This window comes from Homarus americanus, unplaced genomic scaffold (genome assembly GCF_018991925.1).
Source record: "Homarus americanus isolate GMGI-L3 unplaced genomic scaffold, GMGI_Hamer_2.0 scaffold74, whole genome shotgun sequence".
NCBI lineage: Eukaryota > Metazoa > Arthropoda > Malacostraca > Decapoda > Nephropidae > Homarus > Homarus americanus.
In genome coordinates this window covers 3,342,202-3,354,701 of record NW_024716951.1, presented here as the reverse complement: position 1 = coordinate 3,354,701, position 12,500 = coordinate 3,342,202, and the positions used below count along the sequence as shown (strand labels likewise).

Here is a 12,500-nt window from a genome sequence, read left to right as displayed (position 1 = left end):
ATGGATGAGAGGGGGTAGGGAGGGGTGATGAAAGGGGAAGGAGAGATGGAGAAGAGAAGGGGTAAATGGGGGAGGAAAGGAGGAAGGAGAGGGAAGAGGAAGAAGTGGAAAAAACGAGAAGGAAAGAGAGGGTTAAGGAGAATGAGGTGATAGAGAGTGTTGAAGGTTTGAACTAGGATAGAGGGGGAGGTATTTCCTGTTCACTAACCATCTGGGTTTTTCTACGTAGTGATAAGAAGATAACACAGGACAAGAGTGTACTAAAATTTACACACACAAGCACACACACACGCACACACAGACACACACGCACACACACACACACAACACACACAACACACACACGCACACCACACGCACACATACACACACACACACACAACACACACACACACACACACACACGCACACACACACACACACACACACACAACACACACACGCACACCACACACACACACACACACATTAGCACCGCCACAAGTCACTTTGTCTCGCCGCCCGACCACGCAGCTGTCTCCTTGGAGTTTTTTTTCCTCATTTCATTCCGTTTTCGTCGAATTTTTGTCCTTATTTGACCTTTTCTCTTAAGTCAAGTAAATTTTCTTTCCTGATTTGTCCTTATGTGGTAGGTTAGGTTTGGTTTGGTCAGGTTTGGTTAGGTTAGGTTTGGTTAGGCCAAATTGTCCATCCTGTCGTTATCATTTTCCGATTTTGTCTGTTATTGTAGAGGCTTGTGACCATTTTGACGCGATCTTGGTTTCTCCCGCCAGCGTTTACTGTTACACCTCGCGCTCATTCAACCCCACCTGACCTTCTCTACAACCGGGAGGTTAGCGTACCAGTTTCAATACTAGATTATAACATTATAACATCAGACCAAAACCGAAATTCCTACCAACCAAACCTGACCAAACCAAACCTGACCAAACCTAACCAAACCAAACCTGACCAAACCTAACCAAACCAAACCAAACCAAACCAAACCAAACCAAACCTGACCAAACCTAAACCTATCCTGACCAAACCAAACCTGACCAAACCAAACCTGACCAAACCAAACTAAACCTATCCTGACCAAACCAAACCAAACCCAACCAAACACAGTCAATTATTCTTAAAAATTTTATATGGAATAACTGACTGTCCCTTTTTTTTTTAATTAAGAAATATACATCATTAGAAATTTTCAGACAGTGTAATACGGCGCTATGGGCTTCGTACACCTAGTGGCCTGGCAGAGAGACGGAGGGGAGGAGGGGAGGAGGGAGGGAGGAAGATTAAAATGTGTCGTGGTTTCATTACAGCTCCAAGCCCACGTTAGTGTCTCACTCTCCTCGTGAAACCTGACGTCCTGTAGCCTCTGTCCCCGGTAAGTGTACTGTACTACTGTATATACCTGTCTGACGTACACACACACACACACACACACACACACACACACACACACACACACACACACATACACACACACACACACACACACGTATGTACAGTTGGGTCTATATCCTCGTTCACTCACCACCACCAGTGTTGCAAAAAGGTTCTCTTGCCCTGTAATCGAGTATTTTTCATCTGGTCAGACGATTATAACTCATCTGAGGAAACCGCGTCGGTGTTGTCAAAAAGCGTTACCCGACAATGTGATTTCTCATCTGATATATCTCAACCGTGTTCTCTCCCAGTTCACCCTCCCCCCTCCCTCATCCGTCTCCCCTTCACCCGTCTCCCCCTTCACCCGTCTCCCACTTCCCCCGTGTCTCCTCCTCAAAGAAAAACATTAATCCTTTCTCTCACCAAATGACCAACACGAGAATAAACAACACAGCGTCACAACACACTTGAAACACTATCCCTAACCTAACCTTTAACCTAACCTAACCTAACCTAACCTTTAACCTAACCTAACCTTTAACCTAACCTAACCTAACCTAACACTATATTTTCTCCATAATAATAATGAACGTTAGATAAGAAAGATAAATATGTTAAGTCTGTGTGTTCGCTTGTCGGGTATTTTATTATCGTCAGTATTATAATTATGAACTATGAAACTTACTTTAAAAAAAATACCAAAGAGTTAAGCTGATATTTTGGGTCACTTATGAGAACTAATCCTTCAGACTATCACCCCTAATAGACTATATCTCCCAGTAAACTATCACCCCTAGTAGACTATATCTCCCAGTAAACTATCTCCCCTAATAGACTATCTCCCAGTAAACTATCTCCCCTAATAGACTATCTCCCAGTAAACTATCTCCCCTAGTAGACTATCTCCCAGTAAACTATCTCCCCTAGTAGACTATCTCCCAGTAAACTATCTCCCCTAGTAGACTATCTCCCAGTAAACTATCTCCCCTAATAGACTATCTCCCAGTAAACTATCTCCCCTAGTAGACTATCTCCCAGTAAACTATCTCCCCTAGTAGTGAGGTGTAGTGAGGTGTAAAAGGTGTAGTGAGGTCTCAAGGTGTTGTCCACGTGTACACAGGATTTGCAATATCCCGTTGGTAGCGACAGTGTCTATCGTTATCTGTTGTGGTGAAGTAAGTTAGGTGATTCCCCAATTGCAGGTATACCATCGTTCATTATCTGTGTGTTGAGTACAATAGTAATGATAATGATGATGATAATAGTAATAATAGTAATAATAATAGTAATAATAATAGTAGTAATAATAATGATGATAACAATAATAATAGTTATAATAATTGTAATAATAATAATAGTAATCAAGAGAGTCACCAGTTTTATCACAGTGTTGCAAGACGTAGTAGATGGCTGTACGCAAGAGTGTTTTGTTGCGTAAAAAAATGCGTTACTCTAAAACTACTACACTGATTTATCTCTCTCCCTCACTCACTCCTTCACTCATTATCTCTCTCCTCACTCCTTCACTCATTATCTCTCTCCTCACTCACTCCTTCACTCATTGTCTCTCTCACTCTTCACTCACTCACTCCTTCACTCATTATCTCTCTCCCTCACTCACCATTATCTCTCTCCCTCCCTCCCCCACCCCTCCTTCCTCCCCGAAACCTAAACAATATTTCTGGTTAAAAAAAATAAAATAAAAATAACCCGTATAAATATATATTAACCTTGACTCTAAAATAAAAATTAAAAACTCATTAAATTCCTGAAATAATTTTGCATAATTATTTTTTTTCTTTTACCAATGTGTGTATAGTAAATAAATTGTTCTTTAAGTAGATGGAAATAAATGTGTATTGTTATATAAATCTTGTCTATTATGTCGATATTGAACTAGAAGTCACATAGGTAGGTCTCTCGTATCGATAAACCAAAACAATGGGTTCCAGGCCAACCATGGTCGATATGATGATGTCAGGACGGGAGACAATATTAACACGGATGAGGCCGATAGTTCCAGTAGTGGTGTTGATCTTAGGATGCCAGGGTGTGTCAGTAGCCGGGTTCAACATCAACACGGAGCTTGCCAGGGTAATGGTTGGTCAAAATAATACCTACTTTGGCTACAGTGTTGTTCTCTGGTCTGATACTAATGATAATATGAGGTAAGTGTCTGTTTTTTTTTTTTTTGTATTGTGGTTGATATTTATTGTTTGTTTAATGAGGTGTTGTGTTTAGTTATATGTAAATCTGTCTCTCTCTCTCTCTCTCTCTCTCTCTCTCTCTCTCTCTCTCCATCGCTATCGTTCTGTTATTTGTACAATTCTACTTACAAAAATATTTCAATGTATGAACTCTTTATTATAATGTCTCTAAAACTAATTAATTCTTAACTTAACCAAAGCCTTAACTTATCCTAACATTAACCTAACCAAACCTACTTGTGTTTTAGGCTGGTAGTTGGAGCACCTAAAGGAAAGAACTCCACGGAGGCGAATTATACCCTCCCCTTAGGCAATATCCATGTGTGTGACGCCTTTAGTGACGCATGTGGTCCCGTTTCTAGCTTACCTACTTTAGATTCTGAAGGTATGTACCGTGTATGTGTGTGTGTGTGTGTGTGTGTGTGTGTGTGTGTGTGTGTGTGTGTGTGTGTAAATAAAAGGAATCCTTCATTATAAACTACGATACCTTAATTATGATAAAAACAAGAGTAAATAAATAAACGGTTAAATAATATAAATCACACATTTAATTTACAATAACTTAAAGAGCTAAAAATAACAAAGATAACTGTAATAACTTATTTTCTTTTCATTTCTCCCTCTTGTGTACAGATACAAGCAGGGTGGCGGTGACGTTTGGTGAGCATATCAGGAAACAAGGAATCGGCTTTGGGGAGACGCTCTTTACAAGGGATTCAAGTAAATCTAAGCTGCTGGTAAGTGTGTGAGAGAGAAGGAGAGAGAGTCTTTCTTTCCATTAACACTCTATATATCTCTCTAACCATTTTTGTCTATCTACTGTGTGGACCGATCTGTCTGTCTGTCTGTGTCTGACTGTCTGTCTGTCTGTCTGTCATAAATATCATTATATATACATTATCTGTACGCTCATTTTTTTCTGTCTATTATTTTATTTCTCTATCTGTATATCTACCCGTCTATCATAATCTATGCCTCTGTCCATCCATCGACCTACCTGTCAACTTACCGTCTACAAAACTATCTCATCAACTTAACTCCTGTCTCACCCACACATCGTTAACTAAGATGTGTTAATTGTTAAATCTGTTCTAGCTAATTGTTAACTCTACTGCCCCCCCCACCCCCCTTTGCAGGCGTGTGCCCCTCGTTACGTCATCAAGACAAAGAAAGGAAACGAGGAATCCCTACAATCAAGAGGAGCTTGTTACGTCCTGGACAGCGTAGAAGGTCGAACCATCCGTCTAGTGCCTTACCCAGGTGAGTCTCTCTCTCTCTCTCTCATGGTGATGGTCGCCGCTAAGGAACACGAAGCCTTCATTTGTTTTCATTCATTATTATTTATGTTATTAACTTTCTATATTATTATCACTTGTACTACTACTCTTATTAGTAGTAGCAGTATTGACTGTAGTTTACTAATCTACTTGGGAACACTCTAGATTCTGTTGATTGTAGATATTACGTGCTGCCGTTCTGTCGTATAATGAAACATCGAATCTTCTGTAATTCATTGGTATCCACAGCGCCTACAGCATTTTGAGCTACTGTGTGCTCAGTGAAGGCTGCCGTTAGCTTGACAGAGTCCTGATGTTCAGTGGCGGCAAAGCTCCTCTGGGTTAGTGATTCCCATCTCTCCCCGTAGTTCAAGGAGTGACCTTTCTGCTGGGGTTAAGTGGGTGCCTTTCACTAGTGTTGGGGTAAAAGCGACCGTGATGGCTTCTTCCAGAGGGTGGAGGAGGGGTCCGGTGGGTGGAGGAGGGGTCCGGTGGGTGGAGGAGGGGTCCGATATCAGGGATAGTGCGCATCAGGTAGTTCCAGCGATGCTTGACTCCATGGGTGAATGCCGCAAAAGCCGCATGTGACTCTGTGTTAGCAATCTCAGACAGAGCTTGGATTTCCCTAACCCACTCATTCACCTTTCCCGTTACGTACTCGGTCTTGAAGTCCGTCGTGCCGATTACTGCGCCTAGGTGCCTTTGGCCATCCTTTGTTATTTGACCTCACTTCCACCGAACACCTCCATTGCCTCGTGATGTTACCAGGCCCCACCACTTTTGATGTCCTTTACTAATACTACTACTATTACTACTACTTCTCCTACTCCTGCTACTACTACTACTACTATTACTTTTTTTTCAACGTGGCCTCCAGCCTCCCCCAATAGCCACACCTTCGCCACCATTTAATTACCTTAATATTAAATATCCTAATACATAAGTAGCTATCCTATCTGTGTTAAATTAGTTGAGCCGCAGATCTATGCGGCTACTACTATTACTACTACTACTATTACTACTTTCACCACAACTAATAATAATGTTCATGAATACTACAGGAGTACTAATATCATATATCTCTCCATTTTCTTCCAGGCAAAAATTATATTTTAAAAAAGAAGCCGTATGTAAACACCTTCTCTCTGACCGGCTTCGGCCTCGCAGGGATGAGTGCCACCATCAGTCAGGTAGGTTGGCCACACTGAGTCAGGTAGGTTGGCCACACTGAGTCAGGTAGGTTGGCCACACTGAGTCAGGTAGGTTGGCCACACTGAGTCAGGTAGGTTGGCCACACTGAGTCAGGTAGGTTGGCTACACTGAGTCAGGTAGGTTGGCCACACTGAGTCAGGTAGGTTGGCCACACTGAGTCAGGTAGGTTGGCTACATTGAGTCAGGTAGGTTGGCTACATTGAGTCAGGTACAGTTGGCTCCACTTCCAAGTTTTCCACTTAGCGTTGTCAATCCTCTCTCCTCGTGAGATGTGAACCTTGAACTTTGAAGTGTGAATTCGAAGCATTCTCTAGTGTGAGGTGAGAAAGAATGGAGGAGTGTGTTAAGGTAGGTGTCTTTCTGTGGTTGGGGGGGCGGGGTGGGGGGTTACTAGGGTGAGAAAGAAAAGTGTACAGTATCTCAGTTGGGAAGATTACAATGAGGAATGTCACTGACAGTACCAACAGAGTTTCCTCAGCTGAGTGTAATCGTCCGACGCTCACCAGATGAAGATACAATAGGTTGAGAGGCGGATGAATTTATGTTGTAAGCAAGGTGTTCCTGTGTAAAAGGAGGAATTTATGAGCAAATGGGTAATAGATATGATTGAATCTATATCTTGTAGAAGCAGTGAATTTTTTTTTTAACTCCTTGACTACGAGATGGAACTTCCCAAGCTGAATACAATCGTCTGGCGTTAGTATAATAAAATAGATAACACACCGTATTGAAGGAGTTTATTACCAATCAAAACAATCAGTAAGTGGGCAACACATATTTACTGTAACACAAAAATAGTTCAGTTGGCAGCTGTTGAGTATAGAATCAGCAAACCACATACAGTTCAGTTGTGCCAAACATTGATGTGAAAGGGGTATACTAAATTGTACAGTATATCCAAGTTGTCTATATATTTGCTAAACTCTATTATGTACCTGTATTATCTATATACACGGTAAACTGTATACCTACATTGTTTATAGAAATATATATATACATATTTAACTGTATTGTTTACATGTACTCAAAGTGCTTTAATGTTTCTGTGCAGGATGAGAGGGACACATTCATGGGCGCCCCTTACGCTTTCTACGGCCAAGGTAAGACTGCAGTAAACCTTCCCGGTAATACTAATTTTCCTGCATTAAATTTCAAGGTAAAGTTTATCTTATGTAACCCGTTATATAGTCTAAAACACACACTCACACCCACACACACACAAACAGGGACGTAAGTGTCAAATTGCCCTTTGAGATAATTCTAAATAAAAGGTAAAATTCTCTACTCACTCACTCACTCACCCTAGAAATAACTCCTGCATTACAGTAGCTGGCAAAATACCCAACACTACCTAATAAACATAAAGATAAATCGAACTTAATCCCCATAATTCCATAGCATCTCTCTCTCTCTCTCTCGCCTTCAGGAATGCTCATCAAAACCACAACAAGTATTAGCAATCCCGTGGCCAACAAGGATGTGTACGGCCCTGCGACGCTCGACTTCTACATGGAAGGATGGGCGATGGTCATAGGCAAGTTCGATGGTACCAGAGAAATCCTCGCTGTCTCTACTCTTGGATATGGTAACAGCCGTGGTCAAGTAAGTCTAACTGTCACTAATATTGTTTATCTTGTCCTAGAGATATTATAGGTAACTTTAATAGATTTTACTGATGATCGTTCCTTTTAGTTTGTGATTGGAGAACTCTAGGGGCGTATAGGTAGGAATTTAAAAGGGGGAAATTTTTGAGTGCTGTTGTTGATAATTTGAAAGTATTTATCAAGGTATTAATTAAAGTATAATAATATTCTTGTTTTAGGGGGGATTATTCACATGTCTGTAGGATTATTTGTTGTTCAGTTGTTTGTTATTGCTTTTGTTGATATCTCAGTTATTATTACTATTATTATTATTAGTAATAGCAGTAGTAGTACAGGTAGTAGTAGTAGTAGTAGTAGTAGTAATTGTTTTTATTATTATATTATTATTATCCATTTTCCCAAACAATACAAACAACAACAACAACAAAGTCAATTAACCTGTTGTATTAAGTTCATGTTAGGTTAGGTTAGGTTAGGTGAGAAAAAGAGGAACAGTTGAGAGAGAGAGAGAGAGAGAGAGAGAGAGAGAGAGAGAGAGAGAGAGAGACCACGTAAGATAAGAAAACTATATACCTGTAATCACACCTCTCATTACTATCCTGCCAGGTGAGTTTCCATAACACTAGATTGGCCAAAAAAGACAAGTACAATATCAAAGGCGAGTTTGGGACGCAGTTTGGGTTCTGTCTGGCAGCGGGTGACCTTGATGGAGACGGGGTAGTTGACCTTCTGGTTGGTGCTCCAATGGCCCTTGGGAAAAGTGGTCTCCTCCCTGACGCCGGGAAAGTGATGGTGTTCTACGCTCCATTAAAACAGGTTTGAGTTATATTAATGGATTATACCTGTTAAAAATATCTGTTATGTTTCTGTTCCTCCGTACCTGTTGATATGTCTGTCTGTCTCCCTGTCTGTTGGTCTCTGTGTTGTCTGTCTGTCTGTCTGTCTGTCTGTGTTGTGTTTCTGTCTTTGTCTGTCTGTCTGTCTGTCTGTCTAACGTGTTATATATCTCAAAATCCTATACGTAATTTTATGCATAATTTCAGATGTACTCTAACCTTTTCTTTATCAGTATTTACTTTAATCTTACTCCTACACCAAACTGTTCTGATCAAACTGAAATTAATCTAACCTAAACTAACCTAACATAGACAAAACAAACTTAAACTAGATTAACCTCAATTAACCCAACCTAATCTAACCTTATCAAACCTAATCTAACCTAACCTAACCTAAACTTGAAATATATGTGAAATTTACGAAATAAATTTGTATCAACTATTAAGATAATATATTAGTGTATTTATTTAGTGGTGATGTAATAACAAATGACTTCATCTGATGTCAGGAGCCCCCGCTGTCTCCCTCCTTGGTGCTGGAAGGGAACTTAGCTTGGGGCCTATTTGGTAAAGCTGCCGCGTTTGCTGGTGACCTCAATCAAGATGGCTATGGAGGTGAGAATTTACCTGTTAATGTTAATGACTTTATTATTTTTTTGTTTACCTGTCAGTGTTGTGTTAGGACCATAATATACACCTGTTAGTGTTGTGGGCTTAAGACACAACACCTATAATTTGATAATAATGTGTCATAGATGATGGTAAGAGGGTGTCACAAGGAGCACTTGTGTGTGTGTGTGGTGGCGGCATCCGGTGTCACTGTGATAAGTACTGCCAGAAATAAGTGTTACCGTTAGCCTTGTCCTCTCTACCGTCCTCTCCTCCACCAACCACTCTCTCCCTCTCTCCCTCCTCCTCCACCAACGTCTCCCTCCCTCCCTCCTCCACCAACCACTCCCTCCCTCCTCCTCCAACCGTGACTGCTTCTTTCAGGATCACCTCGGTGTATGTTATGCTACAGTGTTATATAATGGTGTTTATTATGCTACAGTGTTATATAATGGTGTTTATTATGCTACAGTGTTATATAATGGTGTTTATTATGCTACAGTGTTATATAATGGTGTTTATTATGCTACAGTGTTATCTACAGTATAGTGTATATCTCTTGTGTACAGATGTGGTAGTGGGAGCGCCGGGAGGAGACGGGAGGGTGTATGTATTCAACGGGGGTGTGGGCGGTCTTCACGCTACTTCCTCCCAGGTGAGTTTGTTATGTAGTCTGACGTATGGAGAGAGAGAGAGAGAGAGAGAGAGAGAGAGAGAGAGAGAGAGAGAGAGAGAGAGATGGCTGATGACGTCGTTCTAACACTCGCTTAAACATGTTTCAGATTCTCGAGGCGTCCGAATTCTCTCCTGGTCTACGTGGCTTCGGCTTCAGTTTAGACGGCGGGTTAGATATGGACGACAACAGCTATCCCGATCTCATTGTCGGGTCACCGGAATCGGACAAAGTTGTCTTTTTGAGGTACTACAGAGGAGATGCTAGTGTCTGTCTGTCTGTCTGTTGTTACATCTAGAGAGATATTGTAGTCGATCCTATGCTTAACTTACCCAACATATTTTCCCTTACTTACTTCCCCCTACTACTTACTTCCCTTTGGTTTACTTCCCCTCCCCTGTTTAATCCCAGGTCCCTTATCTCCCCCCATGTAGGTCAGCACCAACGATAACACTAATGGGACAGGTGAGATTCGACCCCCAGGTAATCGACGCCCAGAACAGAAGCTGCAAAATACAGCGGCCTGATGGGGGAGAGACAGACGTTGCATGTTTTCAAGTGGAGATCGACCTACAGTACAGGACCAAGAATGACGATAAGGCCTTGTGTAGGTGTTATTATCTCTCACTTAAACCATCCATGATCAATAACAAACCAACCCAATGATCAATCACAAATCAACCCAATGATCAATCACAAATCAACCCAATGATCAATCCTTCCAACAATCAACTAAATTATTCAACTGGTTTTTTTTCTTCTTTTGACAGTGATGGAATTTGAGATAGAGTTGGATGGTGAGCAACAGAGACTGGGCTTTATGTCCCAAATGCGGTGAGTATAGTGAAAGGGGGGGCAGGCTAGAACAGAATCTGTGTCTCGTGTACGTTCGCCTCAAGGTAGAAGTGTGTATACGTGTCAGTGTAGGTGTTTGGGATCTCTTATAGAACACACACACACACACACACACACACACACACACACACACACACACATATACAACATTTGACCTCATTTGACCCTATTGTTTGTTCACAGGTTAAATAATCACAAACTACGCATGAACCATAGTGTGACCAGTCAACATAAACAGACTAACCCTCTCATACTGGACGTGTACATCAAGGTGAGTGTGATGTTTAAACTGTTGGACCAAAGCCGATTTACTCTCTTTTTTGACGTCAGTACATGTGGCGTAACTTCTACTACTACTACTACTACTACTACTACTACTACTACTTCTACTACTACTACTACTAATAATAATAATAATATACGCTATGTGTATGTTCGTGTGTGTGTGTGTGTGTCAGATTTAAGCAGTGACTATAACCTAGCCTAACCTAACCTAACTATACCATGACCTAACCATCCAATAGCCAGGAAGACTCCAATTCAACATCTCCGCGTCAGTAGTGGTGGACGTGACCATACCTCCTACAGAAGCTCCTGCAGCAATCGACCTTCTGCAGGATACTCATCATGTTGTTCCTGCCGTGATCCCCAGCATTATGGATGTGTACGGTCCTACCTCCTTCAGCGCTCATGCTAGGATGGGCTGTGTAGACTTGGCTTCCTGTTACTCCAAGCCAGATATTATCCTTCACGCCTATCCCATGTAAGTGTGTGTGTGTGTGTGTGTGTGTGTGTGAGTGTGTGTGTGTGTGTGTGTGTGTGTGTGTGTGTGTGTGTGTGTGTGTGTGTGTGTGTATCATTCAACTACCACCCCAAGCCCTTTCCACTTTCCCCTTCCCCCTTACTCTCTATCCACTCTCTCCTTCTATATCCTCTCCTTCCATCCCCTCCTTCCCTTCCTCCCCCCACCCCTCTACCTCCCCTACCCCCACCTTTTTCTACTCCCAAGTGTTTAAATATTGTGTACACTTATAATAAAATACAATAATCTGACACCACTTATTCTGACACCACCGCTTACACCACCACTTACACCACCACTTATACTGACACCACCACTAACACCATCACTTATACTGACACCACCACTTATACTGACACCACCACTTACACCACCACTTATACTGACACCACCACTAACACCATCACTTATACTGACACCACCACTTACACCACCACTTATACTGACACCACCATATACTGACACCACCACTTACACCACCACTACACCACCACCCGCCACCACCACACTGACACCACCACTTATACTGACACCACCACTAACACCATCACTTATACTGACACCACCACTTATACTGACACCACCACTAACACCATCACTTATACTGACACCACCACTTATACTGACACCACCACTAACACCATCACTTATACTGACACCACCACTTACACCACCACTTATACTGACACCACCACTTACACCACCACTTATACTGACACCACCACTTACACCACCACTTACACCACCACTTACACCACCACTTATACAATCTCCTAATACCATGGACAGTCAGCCTCAGCTAGTGGTCGGGGAGGAGGAGTTTGCGGTACAAGTGGTGGTGGAAATCTCTCAAGATATGGCCTATGACGTGAAGCTACACCTGAGTTATCCTTCCGGCGTAGAGTACGTGAGGATATCAAGCGAGTCTCACCTACCTGTGTGTGTTGATGAGGGCGACCTCGTTACCTGTTCCTTTGATTTTGATCTTAATGAGGATGAGAAGGTAGGTCAAAACAGCATCTATTCTGACCTCACTTGACCTACTCTAATC

The 12,500-nt window shown here is 41.8% G+C and overlaps 1 protein-coding gene across 2 annotated transcripts in view; it reads left to right on the top strand.

Annotated features, from left to right (window-relative positions):
- Positions 1 to 12,500, top strand: part of LOC121858639 (integrin alpha-8-like) — a 17,938-nt gene that overhangs the window by 915 nt on the left and 4,523 nt on the right. Inside the window, exons 1-17 of one of the 2 annotated variants that reach the window (XM_042355170.1) lie at positions 1,281 to 1,372; positions 3,327 to 3,542; positions 3,830 to 3,966; positions 4,215 to 4,318; positions 4,718 to 4,841; positions 5,957 to 6,048; positions 7,122 to 7,170; positions 7,497 to 7,672; positions 8,281 to 8,490; positions 9,020 to 9,125; positions 9,689 to 9,774; positions 9,902 to 10,038; positions 10,227 to 10,399; positions 10,563 to 10,626; positions 10,831 to 10,918; positions 11,172 to 11,410; positions 12,239 to 12,452. In XM_042355170.1, the coding sequence (XP_042211104.1) occupies positions 3,334 to 3,542; positions 3,830 to 3,966; positions 4,215 to 4,318; positions 4,718 to 4,841; positions 5,957 to 6,048; positions 7,122 to 7,170; positions 7,497 to 7,672; positions 8,281 to 8,490; positions 9,020 to 9,125; positions 9,689 to 9,774; positions 9,902 to 10,038; positions 10,227 to 10,399; positions 10,563 to 10,626; positions 10,831 to 10,918; positions 11,172 to 11,410; positions 12,239 to 12,452 (2,208 nt within the window). In that variant the 5' untranslated portion in view covers positions 1,281 to 1,372; positions 3,327 to 3,333. Of the gene's footprint in view, positions 1 to 1,280; positions 1,373 to 3,326; positions 3,543 to 3,829; positions 3,967 to 4,214; positions 4,319 to 4,717; positions 4,842 to 5,956; positions 6,049 to 7,121; positions 7,171 to 7,496; positions 7,673 to 8,280; positions 8,491 to 9,019; positions 9,126 to 9,688; positions 9,775 to 9,901; positions 10,039 to 10,226; positions 10,400 to 10,562; positions 10,627 to 10,830; positions 10,919 to 11,171; positions 11,411 to 12,238; positions 12,453 to 12,500 lie in introns of those variants that run through there. The other variant, XM_042355171.1, reaches the window with a different exon arrangement.